The sequence below is a fragment of the Urocitellus parryii genome, chromosome 12 (assembly GCF_045843805.1).
Source record: "Urocitellus parryii isolate mUroPar1 chromosome 12, mUroPar1.hap1, whole genome shotgun sequence".
Classification (NCBI taxonomy): Eukaryota; Metazoa; Chordata; class Mammalia; order Rodentia; family Sciuridae; genus Urocitellus; species Urocitellus parryii.
Window position 1 is genome coordinate 88956962 of NC_135542.1, and position 18554 is coordinate 88975515.

The following is an 18554-nucleotide window of genomic DNA, read 5'->3' on the forward strand; positions in this document are numbered from 1 at the left end:
CTGTCCAGATACAAAGAAACATCATCACAGGGAGATAATGAAACTATTTATTTTAAAACCAAACCACTAGGAAAATATATTACAGCCTTGACAGAGCAAACAGACAGGCTATACTATCATTTCAAGTAATAAATTTGTAAAAAAGACAACATGCTCCTTATCCAGAAGTTAAGGTGCCAAGCTGGGGCAGGAATATTGCATGTTGCAAAGGCCCCAGGCAAAAATGGTAAAGGTTACTGTTTGGGTTGTCCTTCCTTTGCTCTCAAAGTGGGAGTGGGTGTCACAGTTTTTCCTAGCCCAAGCTGTTTACTTTTTAACTTTCCTGTTGCCAGGGGATTATCTCCATAAGGCTCTGTTAATTCAGGGAACTAAATAAGCAATGCTGGATTTAGGCTTCTGTTCCTTTCTGTTCTATGAAAAGCTGTTTTTTTTTTTTTTTTTCTTCCAAGGACAGTACTTCACAATTCCCTTAGCTAGTGAACAGTCACTGTTTTACTATTTCCAGATACTGGTATATGTATCACAATCAAAATTCCTTTCTTTTAAAGGGGGAAAGATTATTCTGTCACTTTGCTGCAGAATGCCTCAAGGCTCATATGCTGGTATTAGAAGCTCTGCTTCCCATACTTAATGTGACATTGCCTCTTGTGTTTTTGCAGTGGTCTCCCAGCTGAGAGATGCAATAAAAATGTCAAGAAATCCATATCTCGATGGCCATAAAGGGTATACACAAGGAAGCTTGAAGCTTTCCAAGTTCTTATTCAATCTATTCTCCCTCTCAGATTCACATCTTAAGTCCATTTCATGCCTTGTATATAAAAAACTACCAAACCAAATAAAGATCTGGAAATCTTTCCCCTCTCCTAGATTAGTGATCTCCTGGATTTTGTTTTACAGCTTATGGAAAATGGTATGTTACTTCTGGTAAACAGGAGGTTGGCAACAAACAAAAAACACCTCTTCTCAAATTCTACCAGGTCACTGGCAGTCTGGAAGAACCTGCCATCCTGTAGATACCTGTTTTGTAAGAATCTGGTACCTTAGAGGACTCTGGCTTGGTACAAGGGAGCTTTCTACTGTTAGGATAACCACTTGCCATGTAAAATTTAGGCTCTAAAAGGCTCTCCCATCCTTTCACTCAAATTTTAGCACCATTTTTTTTTTCCCATTTCATTTTCTTGGATCAAGACACAAAGGAACCAGTGTCTAGAGTCAAGTGATATATGCCTTAAACTTGCTGCCATCCTTAGTTTCTTCATTCATATAAACTTTGCTTAAGAGACTAAAAATTCTCAATCCTTTTAAAATAGATTCCTGCTCTGAGCCCCAATGGTCACTGGCAAGAACTTTTATTTCCCAATGGATGAGAGAGACTCTTTCATCTTCTTGGTCATAGTTGGGATGAGTTGCATGTGGTCATCCACACACTTGGTCACACAACTGTCCAGTTGCCGCTTCACCTGAAGCTCTTTATTCCCAGCATCTATTGAATCTTTGGCTTTGTCGTTGCAATGCATGGTACACCGGGCCAGGCGGTCCTAAAGCAAGAAGGAAGAGAAGGCTGAGAGGCTGGGTTCCATTTACTAAGTGCTCATCATGTGCTAGTCTTGGCATTCATATCTGGATCAGTTAAAGGAATACTAAGTTCAATTAATTAAGATTGTCTTGGGTGAAACAGAAGGTCACACCAGGAAGATCCAGACAAACCATTACTAGAAAGAAGGGGAACGAGAGGGTAAATTATGTGGAAACCGCTGTACTATCTTGAAACGTCTTGATTCTTTATTGTCTGTTTTTGTGACAGAGGAACACTCAATTCAATTCAAATATTTATTGAGGACCAGTCATTTTTCTAATGTTGTGGAATATAGCAATGAGTAAACAGATACAAGTTCTTGCCCCCATGGAACTTGCATTTCATTGAGGGGAGAGACCAACAAAATCAGTAAATGGACCTGTTGAGGAAACCATTGGACATATGAATCTGGAGTTCAGGAGTGAGGTCTGGTCCTGAGATGTGAATGTAGGAGTTATCCGATACAGATGATACTTTTAGACCAGACAAGTAATTAGAAAAAAATTAGAAAAAGAGACAGGGTTCCAGTATAGCCTGGGCATTTCCAACGCTCAAGAGGTTGGAAAGGAAAGTGCCAGCAAAGGAGGCCAAGAAAGAGGGAAAGGGAGAGAGGTGCTCTGATGGCCAAAGGATAAAGTGCTTCGGAGAGGTGAGGGAGTCACTGCATAATGATGCAGATAGGTTGATTAAGATGAGGACTGCACAATGATCACTGGATTTATTCCCAAGGAGGTGCACTCACAACTGCAAGAACAGTTCTGGTACAGTGGAAGGTGGAAGTCTGCATGAATCAAGACTACAAAGAGAACAGAAGGAGAAAATTATATAGTAATCCAAGAATCAAGTTTTCAAAGACCTCGTCTATAAAATTAACTGTTAAATGAACAAAGAAATCCTTTGGAGGGTTTTCCATGATCTTGGAGAAATTATCCCTTCATAATGGCAGTAATTTTGAAGAGTTTTTGTATAGCACAATTGTAAAAAATGTATCATACATAAGGTGCAATTTCTTCTTTTTTATTTTTATAAATTAATTTATTTTGAGAGGTGGTGGTGGTGGGGTCTCTCACTATGTTGGCCCTGGCTGGGTTTGAACTCCTTCCTGGGTTCAAGTGATCTTCCCACCTCCCTCACCTTTCTTAGTAGCTGGGACTAAAGGCATGTGCCACCATGCTTGATTAGGTGTGATTCTTTTTCCTGTGAATGGAATCTCAGGCTATGAGAGACTGGTTCAGAAGAGGGCTCTAAATATACATGGAAGAAGGGAATAAAATGAAAAGGTAAAAGGCAACTCTCTTAGGAATGTCAGGGGGCGTTTCTGAGCCAGGCATCAGTCAACAAAAATGCTTCATATAAATGACCACTCCCAGTGACACCAGAACTGCCCCTTGGGTGAGGCAAGCAGGGGTAGTCTTGGGTGGGTCTTGTAAGTTCACAAAATAAATGCAGGGTTTTGCTCTAACTGTGTACCTTTAAAGACTGTCTTATTCTACTTTCCTGGGAATTCTTAAAAATGGATCAACATACGTTTTAGAAAATTTTATACTACATAGCATACACACTATCTGTATGTGTCTAAAACACTCCAAACTTTACAACACAAAGTATAAGGGCTTTTGGTCATAAACTCCCCTGGCAACTCCTTTTTTTTTTTTTTTTTTGTCCTGGAGATTTATCCAGGGGCCCTTAACCCACTGAGCCATATCCCCAGTCCTTTTTTATTTTGAGATAGTGTCTTCTTAAGTTGCTTAGGTCCTTGCTAAATTGCTGAGGCTGGCTTTGAAATTGTGATCCTCCTGCCTCAGCCTCCTGAGCTGCTGGGATTGCAGGCTTGTGCCACCACACCAGGTCTGGTAATTCCTTTTTACATCATTGTCTTATGGAAAAAGATAGTTCAACTTAAAACTCAACTTTCAGGATCTTTTCAAAATTTCAAACCCTGGGAAGATTGATTAGCATTAGGACTATTACAAATTTAAACAGAACTAAGACACTAAAGCCAAGAGCCTGAACAAACACTTGTTATCTCCTGCAGAGTACATCAAGGACTAGACACCTCTATTTGGGGTATTCCTCACCTGGAACTTCTCCAACTCACTGGTCACCAAGGCCTGGGCTTGAGCCAGAGGTGCATGGCAGCGCTCAATGCACTGGTGTACTTGCTGCATGGAAGCCTGGCTGTCCTCACAGCAGCTGGCGCTGCACCGGAACATGAGGCCCTGGGGAGAGAGGACAGAGCCTGGTCAGGTAGAAAAGCTTCAGAGGGACAGAGATGATCAAGTAGTAAATACAAGGCTTAGGAGGTTACATGTGTATTTACATGTCTCTCTTAACCTGCTTTTATCTTCCATTAGAATAGATATCAGGACCTTAAAACCACGACCAAGAAAATTATCCTGTGCTTAGTACAGTGTTTCATGGCATTCTTATGGCTAGCTCATTGGTACCTGTTGGTACCAATGGCTGAGTGGATAGGGAAGGAAGAAATGGACAGGTGAAACCAGGTAACCCACAGGTACAGAGGTCGGCAACCTAGTAATCTTACTTCCACCAAATGGCATTCGGCCAATTAATCCTTGACTCAAGCGACAGTATAAAGGAAACCCACAATCCGGTGAGGGAGGCGGGACGAATAATCACAAAACATTTAGGGCGGGGGTGGGGTGGGGGTCAAAGCAGAACAGTACACACACTAGCGTTTTGTAATGCAAGGTTCGGGGCAACAGAACCGGGCATGACCTGGCTATTGGGGAGACCGGGAGATTTTTTTTCTACTTGACCTTCCATCTTGTCCTTTCTGGGTCTCGGGCTGTTCACCTGCGTAAGGGGCCGAGCCAGAGAGGATCGGGGGGCGGGACGAACGCCCCACACACCCAAGCCTTCTAACTCTGGCCCGTGGAACCCTCTCATCCAGGTCGAACTGGGTGGACAACGGCCTACAGCGTGGCCGGGCCAAGGATTTCACCCCTTAAACCTAAGCTCCAAAGCCCTGTCTGAGGGGGAGGCGGGCTGAAGGACGCCACGGTCACCCCAGAGGCGCCCAGACTCGGTCTGCAGGGATGGGACAGCGGTGCCGCGCATAGAGCAGCAGCTGAGGGAGTCTGGGAATCAGACCGCGGGAAAGGGGACCTCAGTTCGGTCCCCCTTGTTACCTGCATCTTCCGGATGTTCTCCCTCTCCACACTCTTCACCATGGAGTCCACCGCCTCCTGCACCCGGAGCTGCTGCACCTCCGCCATGGCGACCCCGCGCAACGCCGCGCCGGCGCCCACATGGACTCAGCGCACGTTCCGCCCCTCGCCGCCGCGTCCCGGCTCTCGGCCCGCCCTCCCCAGGCCCGTGCTGCTCCCTGGCGTCCAAAGGGAGCAATTGCACGCCAGCGTTTGCGCACGCCGCGCAGTCCCTGGTCCGCCTCCCGCAGGCTCGTGCGCAGCCAGCCACCCGCAACCGCGGGCATGTGCGCCCGCCCGGCAGCGAGCGCAGCTGCGGCTGGTTGCCCACCTGCCTCTCTTTTTTCTCTCCTCCATTATTTCTTCTTCCGTTCCATCCTTAAAATTCTTAAAAAACAAAACAAAACGTGGAATTAACATACAAACACTCAGATCTTAGGTGTACAACTTGATGAGTTTTAACAAGCCGTGTCCATTGCCAAACTCCGCTCTTTCTGTTACTATAGATTACATTTTTCCCATTCTAAAGCTTCATGTGTATGTGATTATTGAGCATATACTCATTGTGTCTAGCTTTTTTTTTTTCCCCCACTTAGCATAATGCTTTTGAAGTAGAACCATGTTTTTGGTTCCCTTTTTGCTGCCAAGGAGTATCACTTTGAATGGGCAACCACACTTTATCCTTTCCCTTGTTGGAAGGCATTTGTCCAATTATTAGCTATTATGAATAAAGCAGTCACTAGGAACATCTCTTAGCAAGTCTTTTTCAAGACACAGAATTTCTTTAATCTTGGGTAAATATCTAGAAGTGAAATTGGGTAGGTGTGTGTGTGTGTGTGTGTGTGTATATATATTATAAAAAATTAGCATCAAGGGCAGGGCGGGGGGGGGTACAGATATCCAATCAATGGCGAAGCATATATGTGAAAGCAACAGGAGGCTGTTTTTGAACTCTGGAGTGGTTCTATCTAGCATGCCCCACCGCACCCCCATCTTTACTATCCTAAACGTTCATATATCAAACACATTGTGGGCACTGTGCTAGGTAGGATCTTGGGTGCAGAAGGTAGCATCAGTGAGAAGGGGAAGTTGACAGTTGCAGGTAGTATTGGAATAACAGTGCTATAGGAGATGGCCCCACGGGCAAGAAGGAAATGAGCGCCCAGGTGCCCCAGGAACGCCTTTGCATTCAATCTGATTGAATTGAGGAGCAGGCCTTCGCTGGGCATACAAGAGTCTCGGAGGCCAGGCTCCGGAGGCTGTCTTGAGCAAAACAGAGAGCAAACCAGATTGAAGCCTTGGGGAAGTGCCTGGAGCGGGGAAGGAGACTAGTGGGTGATTGGGACACAAAGGAATGAGGTCCTATGGGTGGAATTCAGGCATTTGCTGCCATTGGGCACTAGATGGCAGGGCAACTCTGGTTTGAGGGCTGTGGGCATCTGGACTCCAACCATGATCCTTTCAAGGAAATTGTTCTCGCCTGCAGGGTGGCGCACGCCCTGTAATCCCATCAGCTCTGGAGGCTGAGGCAGGAGGATGGAGAGTTCAAAGCCAGCCTTAGCAAAAGCGAGGTGCCAATGAGACCTGTCTCAAAATAAAATACAAAACAGGGTTGGAGATGTGGCTAAGTGGTCAAGTGCCCCTGAGTTCAATCCCCAGTCCCCTCTCCTCCCCAAAAAGAAAGTTGTTCTTGGACTAGGGGTAGCACAGTACTTAGCTCTGTCGGTCAAAGTCTTTGGTTTGATTTTCTAGCATCAATAAAGAAAAGACCATCATCCCAAAGTTGTTCTTCTATCATCAGACCCACGTGCCAATGAACCCCCTGGAAATCCATGTTTCAGGGTCCATGACATTCTTTCCACTTAAAATCAGGCTACAGACTGCTCCCAGCAGCAGCTGGAACCCAGATGATGCTAGTGACCAGGTGTTGTTTTTAAGGTTTTTTTAAAAATGGATTATCTGATTTAATTTCCACAACAATTCTCTGGGATGGTTACTTTGTTATGCACTTTCCCCCACTCAGGGGCAGAAATCCCAGGCCTAAGAGGTGCAGTCACTTGCCAAAGGTTGCAAGCTAGACAACCAACCCTGATGGGCTGACATCCATTTCTTACTGTAGAAGTAAGAAATCTCTTTTGTCCAGGCCTGAGAGGCTGTTGTAAACAGAACAATTCCAACAAGCTTTGAAGCTTTGGAGAAGTGGCTGGAATAGGAATCTCAAAGTATATTAAGTTATAAATCCCATGGAAAGTTCTTTCTTCTTTAGGGCATAGTCTAAAACTCCTCACTTTGCTCCCATATTCCTAAAATGTCAGACTAAATATTTCTGGCAACTTCTAGGTGTAGGAGCCCAGTTAATTATACTAAAATGAGTTTAAAAGTCTTCCAGTAATATGTCTTTGTCAGTTTATGCAAACTAGTGTATGCAAAATGAATGGCTTTTCAAAAATATAATTTTTATTTTTATTGTTGTTTATTTTTTATATGGTGATGGGGATTGAACTCAGGGCCTCATGCATGCTAGGAGGCACTTTACCACTGAGCTATCTCCCCAGCCCCCAAATAAATGGCTCTTTAGTTTTTATGAAAAGTGATTCCTGACTTCTAGTTGGCTTTGGACATCAATGGGAAGCATGGTGAAAGCAGAGTTTAATCTCATATTAGGAAGCTCAGATACCTGATTGTGTTATTATTCTGGTGCTCTGAGAATAGATAATGAGGTTTCAGGATTATCTGGCTCTAGCCTTGACTGACTCACTGGAAGCAAGTCTGAGTTCTTTTAGGATCTGGGGTGCTTAGTTATGTAGTCTTGATTTCTTTCTGATCTCTTCTGCACTTCTGATCTCCACTGAACTCAGGTCTTTGGGGGAGGCCCAACAGTGGCAGATACACTCCCAGTCACTCCAGCAGAGACCATGGCTCTAGATGGATCAGGGCTCTTCCTTATTATATTTAGGATGTGGGTGGGACAAATGCGGACCTGAAGAGCTGGGATGAGGGGAGGAGTGAATTTTGCTCATTGCTGCCACATTTTCTAATCCTCAGGTTAGTAGTGGGTGACAGCCAAAGAACTAGCTATAGCCAAGTCTGGTTGAAGAGTTCTGGATGAACATTTATGGATCAATGAGCATTTCTTAAGTTATCATTTTCAAATTATGATACTCCTTGGTAGATTAGGAAGCCTTGCTGTGGAAAATACAACCCTCACCCAAAGGACAATATTTTCTGCGGAACAAGGTATTCAACCTTTTAGAAGCCTAAAGTATTAAAATACACTTGAAACTTACAATGGTTATTTTATGTTTATTTTATAAAAATAAATAAAGCAAATGTTTTATGATATATCATACCACATAAAAGTCTCTTGAATCTATGAACATCTCTCTAGCCTACTATTTACCACCCTAAAGTTTTCATTATTATTATTTGCTTGGGCTGCTATAATTTGCCATGCTTAAGTTTTTGCATATCTTCCAATTGAGTCATCTTTTATTTGGCCTGTAGAATATATTTATATAGTCTTATAATGAGCTCTTTGTCAGTTGAAAGTGTCACAAATATCTTTTCTATTGTGTGACTTGCCTTTTCACTTTTTAAATAACATGAATTGATGAAAGAAATCTTAATATAAGTGTAGTCCTAGTTGTAATTTTCCCCTTCATTGGTCATTCTTTTTGCATTTTGTTAAAAAAGATGTTTGTGAACTCCAAGACATTAATGTATTCTTAAGATGTTAAAAATTGTATTTATTTATTTTATTCAGTCTTTTACCTTTTTAGTATATACATTCTGATTCTATAAATGTCTCTTAATACTGCTTTAGCTATTGCCACATTTCAATGTGTAGTATTTTTTTCAAACATTTTCTAATTTCCATCACAAATTCTTCGATTCATAGGTTATTTAGAAAAGTATTTTTTAATTTCCAAACAGATGGGTAATTTTTAGGTAATTTTTTTTGTGATTTGATTATGGTCAGCAAACATACTCTGTATAATTTTGGTCTTTTGATTTGTTGAAACTTGCTTTATGGTACAGAGAAGTCTTTTCTGATTGGCTCCCTTCCATCATGTATGCTTCTCTGTCATGTATTTTCTTAGCACCTTGTACTGTGACAGTGCCTGTCACTACAGCTCATTACTTGTCCCGGATTTTTCTTTGATAGATTAAACACTCAAAGAGGACAGGGACCATGTGTGTTTTTCACTGCTGTTTCCAATTTCTTTGCTTAGTGTCTGGCAAATACTAACTCTTTAGTAAAAATTTGTTTAATGACTGAATAAACTAATTAATTTCATTAAAAAGTAATTAATCAAGTTACTAAAAATAATTGGAAACCAGAGAAAAGCAACAATAAATAGATAAAAGTGTAAAAATCCATACTACCCTACTATTTTACTTTTTTTGCAGTGCTGGACATTGAATTCAGGTTTTTTTTGGGGGGGTGGGCACTGGGGATTAAACTCAGGGGCACTCAACCACTGAGCTATATCCCCAGCCCTATTTTTTTTGTGTGTGTGTGGTCCTGGGGATTGAATCCAGGGCCTTGTGCATGTGAGGCAAGCACTCTACCAACTGAGGTATATCCCAGCCTTAGCGTCTCACTTGATGAGGCTGGCTTTTAATTCTCTATCCTCCTGCCTCAGCCTCCCGAGAGCTTCTGGGATGACAGGCATATGCCACTGTACCCAGTCATTTATTTATTTTTAGTCTGACTTCAAGATACACACAAGGCATTCATTGCCAGGTGTAGGAGGGACATAACACAATGATAACAGTTAACTCTTTCAGTTAATTCTTTGTATTTTATTTAGAGACAGGGTCTCACTGAGTTGCTTAGTGCCTCACTTTTGCTGAGACTGGCTTTGACCTCTCAATCCTCCTGCCTCAGCCTCCTGAGCTGGTGGGATTATAGGCATCTGCCATTGTGCTGGGCCATGTTTTTTTTTTTTTTAATATTGTTTTTAGTTCTAGATGGACTCTCAATGTCTTTATTTATTTTTATGTGGTGCTGACGATCGAACCCAGTGCTTCACACATGCAATGCAAGCACTTTGCCACTGAGCTATAGCCCCAGCCCCTGTTTTTGTTTTTGTGTTTTGGACCAGGGATTAAACTCAGGGACATTTAACCAATGAGTGACATTCCAGCCCTTTTTATTTTTTTATTTTGAGACAGGGTCTTGCTAACTTGCTTAGGGACTTGCTAAATTTCTGAGGCTGGCTTTGAACTTGCAATCCTGGTATCAGAGAAGTCTTTTCTGATTGGCTCCCTTCCTTCATGTATGCTTCTCTCTCATGTATTTTCTTAGCACCTTCTACCCTGTCAGCTTCCCAAGCAATTGGGATTACAGGCATATGCCACTACGCCCGGCCTACTATGAATCCAGGGTTTTATTTATGCTAGGTAAGTGCTCTACCACTGAGCTGAATTTCTGGCTCTTTTAAATTTTATTTTGAATTTTTATTTGCTAAGCTTTATGGACTGGGCTTATAACTTGTGATCTTCCTGCCTCAGCCTCCTGGGTAGCTGGGATTATAGGTGTGTACCACTACACCCAACAGTATTTTGATCCTTCCTTCCTTTCCTTTTCCTTCCTTCCTTTCTTTTGTTTATAAATGATAAATGTTTATTTCTTCCCTATCATCTGAAGATAAGCAGTCTAGGGTTCATATGGCAGCTCCATGATTTTTCTGATTGTTTTTCCATGTCCATCTATATGGTATATGGTATTGATTTATTTATATGGATTTATGTCTTTCCAATCTTTTTTCCTGTGTTGTTTTTTTAATATTTTATTTTTTAGTTATATTTGGACATAATACCTTTATTTTGTTTATTTATTTTTATGTGGTGCTGAGGATCGAACCCAGGGCCTTTGTACGTGCTAGGCGAGTGCTCTACCTCTGAGCCACAACCCCAAACCCCTATGTGTTGTTTTTTAAAAAACATTGCAGTAATAAAATATATATGCTTGGATACTTTGCTTTTATACTTATAAGTGTTTGCATATCATTATGCAAAAATAAAGGGCAACATAGCATGTAGTCAGTGGTTAAGGTTAAGTAGAAGAGGACTGGAATTAAAATACAAATGTTAAGGTTTGAACAAGTGCGCCTGACCAGCGTGGGTGGCTGAACTTATGTTATCTGAGGCCTGTCTGGTTTCAGGTTGCTCTGGGGCAGCTTATGTGAATTTGGGGTGTTGCAAATTAAAACTCAGACACAAAATACCTTTACACAAGCTTCAGGAGGGCTTTCCCTGGCTCCCGGCCTCAAGCTCCCCAAAAAGGAGAACAAGAGAAAGTCATGAGAGGTCGGCGAAAGAGAGGGCAAACATGTTCAGAAGTGGGCTTTTATTTGGGGGGATGCTGTTTTTTTGAACATTCTATCCAAAAAAAAGCAGAAGGAGTAGGATTCCAAGGGAACAGGTGAGTATAACTCAACCCCAGCAGGGACGTCTGCACCTGGAGCCATGCCTTGTTTTTTGAGCTGAGACAACGTCTAAGTCACTACAAAATGTAGTAATTGGTCAGAGCCCCCTGCGTCAGGACTTAAAGGTGTGTTCATTCAGGGTGGCTTCCCACAGTGCAGTCCCAGGGAAGGCTCAGACTCCAGAGGGGTAATGTCAATGGCTTAGGTTTATTTTATTTTTTTATTTTTTATTATTTATTTTTATTTTTATTATTAGTTGTTTATGATCAGAGAGGGTCTTGGGCAGCCCCAGGGGTTCTCCAAGGCTCAGTGTGCCTCGGAGCTGCCCCAGAGCAACCTGAAACCAGACAGGCCTCAGATAGCCTGGGAGCACTCCGTCCTATGGCCCGGAAGGGGAGCTGCCTAATGATCTCCAGGCAGCTGAAGCAAGCACAGAGCCCAGAGGGCTAGACTTGGACAGATCCTGTGGTGGCTGGCATGAGCTTTTCCCTTGGAGAAGCCAGTGTGGGCAGGTGATATGACTTACCCTCCCACCAAGTATCTTGTCACTGAGATGTAGCTCTGGTGCAGGCTTCTAAATTGATTGAGATTACCTGGCAGACGGTAGCTCAAATTTAGAAATTTCATAGACTTAGAAAAATAAAATTATATGGAAGCTTATGGACTGAGATTTGTATTAGCCAAGTATGTTCCTTAGGTGAAGAATACAATTGGAAAACACAACACAACACACACACACACACACACACACACAACACACATGGGCTGGGGTTGTGGCTCACAGTACAGCGCTTGCCTAGTAAGTGTGAGGCCCTGGGTTCAATCCTCAGCACCACATAAAAATAAATAAATAAAGGTATTGTGTCCAACTAAAACTAAAAAATAAATATTAAAAAAAAGGAGGGGCTGGGGATATAGCTCAGTTGGTAGAGTGCTGCCTAGCATTCATAAGGCCCTCGGTTCAGTCCCAGCATCACCCCCCCCAAAAAAAAAATAATAAAATAAAAGAAGGAAAACACACACACATACACACACACACACACACACACACACACACGCACGCACGCTCCATGGGCATCTTCAGTGACTAAGAAAATGGGAGTTCTACTTCTTTACTCAGGATGCCAGAACCAGCTCTTTATCTTCCCATTTCTAGGCTCTGAGAAGGCACTCTTCTGGTTGCTTTCTGTGTCCAGATGGACCTCAGCAACCAACTCACTCTTCCTGGAGTGGGACCTGAATGACATTAGCCATTCCCTGGGTTCAGCACCCTTATCCCTCCAAGACTATTAAAACTACCTTTGTTGAATCTTATGATTATCTGTGCTCCAAACCTTCATTAGTTTTCTAAACTGTAAATATGATGTTATTGATAGTTCCCCCAAATCCATTGTCCACTCAAAGTCCCCCACCAGCTTTCCAGAGGAAAGTTCTGCCTTCTTAGGATGGATCTCCAGGCCCATCAGGATCTGCCCATAACCTGCCTGTTCACACTAGCTCTCCAGATCTTCCTTACCATGTGCCACCCATGTCCAGCCACTTATAGTCCCTTAAATGTATCTTCATCCCTTTTCAAGCCTCTGGGCTCCTGTGTATCCCCAGCCCTGCCCCAACTCCCTTCTCCTGTGGGATCCTCCTTAAGCCTTGGCTCAAAAGCCACACAAGGAGGTCCTGCCCCTGTGGGCTCCCGCAGTATTGTGTTATCTGACCCCTCCCATTGTGATCTTATTATCCTTTCAGAAAACAGGGGTCTCAAACTCACCCACCTTTTGCCCTGGGGGGAGCATGGGCAGGTGAAGTTGACTTGGTGTAAGACCTGTGTGTGGAGAATGATGGGGACTAGGCAGCCTGAAAAATATATTCTCAATTTTTCCCCTCAAACTCTATGTGCCCCCATAAAAAAAAATGGTAACCCAGGCCTGGCACCTCTTCAGTAAGCCTATTATTCTTTTCTTTATTTTCATCCCCCTAGATGGTGAGCCTCTGGAGACTGTCCAGGGTGCTGTTCTTTGCATTCTCCTTAGCACTGGTTTCAGTATAACACAGACCTCACTAGGGGATGTTGGCTGAACTCTTTGTATTTGGGGTGATACTGAGTAACTAGCCCAAGGGCTGTTGACAGAGAAAAATCAAGCCCCTTGTGGAGAAATAACTTTAACCAGAGTCACAGAGGGAAGAGAGGGGTGGAGGGTGGGGATTACCTGGTTGGGACCTGCCTAGAAGTTGTTCCCAACCATGTTTGACCCTCCAGCCTTATGACTCTAATTGAGACTTTTCCTCTTTTGGGTCTCAGTTTCTTTCTTTCTTTCTTTCTTTTTAGAGAGAGAGAGAGAGAGAGAGAGAGAGAGAGAGAGAGAGAGAGAGAGAGAGAGAGAATTTTTTTAATATTTATTTTTTAGTTTTTGGTGGACACAACATCTTTGTTTGTATGAGGTGCTGAGGATCGAACCCGGGCCGCACGCATGCCAGGCGAGCGCGCTACCGCTTGAGCCACATCCCCAGCCCCTCCGTTTCTAATATGAGACCCAAATCTATAACCCCTAGCCAGTTTCAGGGAGGTATAAATAGTATTTTTGGATTCTTAGAAGAAAATCTCTTTTAACACAGAGGATTATTATTATGAGTCAAATCATTGAATATATGAGCCAATGCTCACCGGAAAGAGCAACAGAGTTCTCCTTGTGGGAAATTCTATGATTCACATATGACAAACCCAACAATACTTGAGAGGGTTCCACCCAAATCAGCTCTTTTTCTTATTCTCACCTGGTAATAACTCTGGTGGGCAGAGAACAAAGCTTCCTTGGAGAAACTGGTGGTCTAGTTCCAAGGGGATTAGGTAGATGGGCAAGCATGTGGCTTTTGAAATGTCCCATGTGATCACTTTCCTCTATTAATACTATCACATCGAGGTAATGCTTCTTGTTGAAGAGTGGGGCCTGGGGCTGGACCTATGCTGAGAGCTGAGTAGAGCTCATTTTTCTTTTCTGGGATGTTGCCTTGAATAATGATAACAGTAGCATCTGTTAATTGAGCACATACTGGGTGATAGATATTCTAGGTGATATGGGTGGAATCTCTAACCTTTTCTGCAGGGTGGTGGGTGTTACTTTTATCCTTTTGACAGGGAAGTGTCAAATAAAAACAAATCCAGGTTTAGTAAGAAGATATTTTAATTCAAAATATTGTTGCAATAGGAAGGAGGACTATTGCCCTAAGGAAGGATGCTATTGCAATAGAGAGCACCCTGTCATCATTAGATTTGCAAGCCTCAAAAGCTGGGCAAGAGTTTTCCAGTTGTAGATGAGTAAACAAAGCAAGAAAGAACCAAGTGTGGGGAAGTGGGATGAAAGGATGGCATGATCAGCAGAGAGGAGACAGGAGATTTTACTCTGTGGCCAGCTTTGTCTGGGAGGGATCTAAAAGGAGGGTTGTATGCTGGCTCAGGCTAGGAGTAGACCAAGTTCAGGGCCTGGAGAGAGAAGAAAATCTCAACCCAAAATATGGTTTACAAGCCCCTTATTCTGATTGATCAATGAGGACAAGCGGTTCAGCTTGTCATTTTAAGGCAAAGAATGGGAATTTGTAGGGACTATGTCTGGCCTAGTCCTAGTTATCAAGGGAGGCATCTGTGGGTCTTCTCTAGGTCACATAGGAAAATATGGTTCCTATCAGTAGGCTGTTTTTCTGGGACACAAAGGAATTTCTAACCTTTATTGTTTTCCAAAACCATTGGGCTCAAGTGAAATTCAACATTGTCAGGAGAAAGTAGTTTTTTAGACAAATAAATTGTCTAAAGTCACAGAGTTAGAACAGTAGAAAAGGGACTCAAATGAGATCTGATGACTCCCAAACCCATACATGCTCCCTGGCTCCTAAGAAACTTACTGGTCTAAAATTGTGTCAGTGGCTCTTGCCAGCCATCTTGCTAAATTTCTGAGGCTGGCCTTGAACCTGTGATCCTCCTGCCTCAGCCTTCTGAGTTGCTGGAATTATAGGTATGTGCACCATGCCTGACTCTGAAGATGTATTTTTTTCAACTGTAAGTCATAACTCATTAATGTGCATTGAAGTAAATTTATGTGATCATAACTAGTACTTTGTTTATTTTTAAAAAATATTTTTAGTAGTAGATGGACACAATACCTTTATTTAATTAATTTTTTTTGAGAGGAAGAGAGAGAGAGAGAGAGAGAGAGAGAGAGAGAGAGAGAGAATTTCAATATTTATTTATTTTTTTAGTTTTCGGTGGACACAACATCTTTGTATGTGGTGCTGAGGATCGAACCCGGGCCGCACATATGCCAGGCAAGCGCGCTACCGCTTGAGCCACATCCCCAGCCCCAATATTTTATTTATTTTTATGTGGTGTTGAAAATCAAACCCAGTGCCTCACATGTACTAGGCAAGTGCTCTACCACTGAGCTACAGCCCCAGCCTGTAACTAGTACTTTAAAAAAAACAAACTAGAATAGACTAGAATGAAACAGAAAATATTGAAATAGTATATTATGCTGGTAAGGATAAAAGGATTGTTTTGTGAAAACTTTTATCTCAGATGTGTATGTGTATGTATGTGTGTGAAAGGTGTGTAAAATAATTAACTCTTGTAAGCAAAAATAACCAAAACAGTTTTGGCACCATAATAAATGGACAAATAACTGGGATGGGAACCGAGTTCATGGATCAGTCATGCCTTTTATTCAGCAGTAGAGTTAGGCTCACTTTCTGGGTAGGAAATAGCCCACCAGGGCTGGGGATGTGACTTAAGCAGTATCGCACTTGCCTGGCATGCATGCAGCCCGGGTTCGATCCTTAGCACCACATACAAACAAAGGTGTTGTGTCCACCGAAAACTAAAAAATAAATATTAAAAAAAAGAAAAAGAAAATAGCCCACCAATTACAGAAGGGGTTTGGGTTTTTATAGATTACACTGACAGATGACTTAATCTCTTTAACAGAATGTTTCAAGTTTGGGCATTCAGTTGTAAGGGTCCGGCGAAACGTTGGAGGAAGAGACCACAAGAGACTGGCTTCATGCAATAAGCAGGAGGGAGTTTATTGAGGATCCAATTCAGCGCGCTGAGGCCCCAGGCAGGCTTGCTCAAAAATCGAGAGCAGCCCAGAGCCTTGAGCAGAGGTCAAGCAGTGCTTAAGTACACTTTTTGGGGAGGGCGGGGGCTTTGCATACATCAGAACAAATCATTATGAGGCATGGGAAAATTGAACAACAACTCTGAGACATGATTAGTACATTCATTGGTGGGAACAGATTGGATGGGGGTGATTGGTCACTTTTAAGCGGGGTACACATTAGAACTGATTGGTTTTAGGGCATAAAGGACTACGTGACAAACTACACAGAGTCCCAGGTTATTAGACAACCAGGGAGTCAGTGGGAATATTTACTGGGCAGTTCGGGTATTGTCCTAACAGAGGATTTTAACAATACCTGGTCCTTCACTTTTTAACTCAGGCCCTGCAGCTTGGAAACTTTACAATGCCCAGTCTTTTACACTTTAACTCAGGCTTTGTGGCTTAGAATCAGCTTAGAAATTTTACCCTTACACAGTAAACAAATTTTGAGAATTTAAAGAAATTCTTTTTGGGGGATGTGGAGTACCAGGGATTGAATTCAGGGGCACTAAACCACTGAGCCACATCCCAAGCCCTATTTTGTATTTTATTCAGAGACTGTGTCTCACTGAGTCACTTAGTGCCTTGCCATTGCTGAGGCTGGCTTTGAACCCACAATCCTCCTGTCTCAGCCTCCAAAGCTGCTGGGATTACAGGCATGTGGCACTGTGCCCGGCTGAAACTTGTTTTTATGCAATGTTTTTATTGGGCAAGGATGGAGGGTCTAGCATTCAGTGCTTATCTCTTTCCCTCCAGGGTCTATTGTACTGACACTAGGAAAAAATTTATTGGGAAAGGATCAGTGCTTGTCCTTTTCCCAGGGACTGCCATTTTAAAATTGATGAGTATCTCCTTCCCAGGGATTGTCCTATCACTGGGGAAAGATTTATTGTGAAGGGTCAATGTTTCGCCTTTCTCCACAGGGATTGTCAATACCGTCTTGGGTGTTGTCATTTCCCATAGCCTTCAATTCTTACCATGGGTAATGGTCCAAAGAGTTTGGAAAGCCTGAGCTGAGGGATTGTGTAGGACACATAGATAGGTTCTGTTGAAACACTGATCTACGGGTTCAATCTTGGACTGAGCAACAAACTCTTTTGTGTGTTCTCAGCTTACCTCTGACAAGTTGACCCTCAGCTAACTCAATGCCAGAGCCACTCCCTTTTCCCTTCCTTCCTTTTCTCTTCTGTAAATTGTAGACAGTGTTATTAGGTCTCAGGGGTGTAGTTAATGGTTCTGAGGTATGAGGCAAATAATTATTATTGTTGCTGGGAATTCTGTATTTCCCTCTCTCTCCCTCTTATTACTTTGGTTGTCATAATAAAAATAATAATGATGGTAATGATAATGATTCATGGAACCTGTTGTGGGTCAGGCTTTGGGAGCTGAAGTGGTGAGGAGCCTCCATAAGGAAGGACAGTTGTGGGGTAGTGTTCAGTTTGCCTGGGAGGAGGGGCCTGAGCCTGTCACATACACTCTTTTTTTTTTTTGTACTGGAGATTGAACCAAATCTCCAGGGGGTGTTTTGCTACTGAGCTCCATCCTCAGACCTTTTATATTTTTTGAGACATGGTGTTTTTAATTTGCTGAGGGTCTCACTAAGTTGCCAAGGCTGGCCTGGAACTTGAGATCATCCTACCTTAGCCTCCCAAGTCACTGAGATTATAGGCATGTACCACCCCACCTGACCCTGTCATTCACACTCTTAACTCAAAGAGCTCTGCTTCTCATTATAATAAAAGTCCATTTTGGGAAATTTGGTTGAAGTCTGTGGATATATGCTGGTCTTAGGCTTTCTTTTCTTTTTTTCTGGAACTGTTTCTTTATCTCTAAAATGGGCAAAATTGAATTAATCCATATCTATGGTTCTCATCAATTTTACTCCCTTTAACACCCTTTCCAAAGAGACTGAGAGACCCTTGCTAATTGAGAAATACACCAGATAGCCACATTTTGGAGAGTTAGAGGTGAGGAAAGGTCTGTTCTAAGGCTGTGTTAGTTAGCTTTCTGTCACTGTAACAAATACCTGAGATAATCAAATTTTAAAGGAGAGAATGTTTATTTTGGGTCAGCTTTGGAGGTTTCAGTTTATGGTTGATTGGCCCATTGCTTTTGGTCCTGTGGTGAGGCAGAATATCTAGAACATAATAAATGCATACCTCATGGCATCTGGGAAGAAAAAGGGAGAGAAGGATCTGGGGTCCCATTATACTCTTCAAGGGCATACCCCCAGTGA

The 18554-nt window shown here is 42.6% G+C and overlaps 1 protein-coding gene across 1 annotated transcript; it reads right to left on the bottom strand.

Moving 5' to 3' along the window:
• Nucleotides 1-33: 33 nt before the first annotated feature.
• Nucleotides 34-4888, bottom strand: Fam136a (family with sequence similarity 136 member A). The gene is made up of 3 exons (XM_026405139.2): nt 4729-4888; nt 3655-3795; nt 34-1538 (listed from the first exon to the last, which is right to left on the bottom strand). The coding sequence occupies exons 1-3, from the start codon at nt 4813-4815 to the stop codon at nt 1350-1352; spliced, it is 417 nt and encodes a 138-aa protein (XP_026260924.2). The 5' UTR covers nt 4816-4888; the 3' UTR covers nt 34-1349.
• Between the last annotated feature and the right edge of the window lie 13666 nt (nt 4889-18554).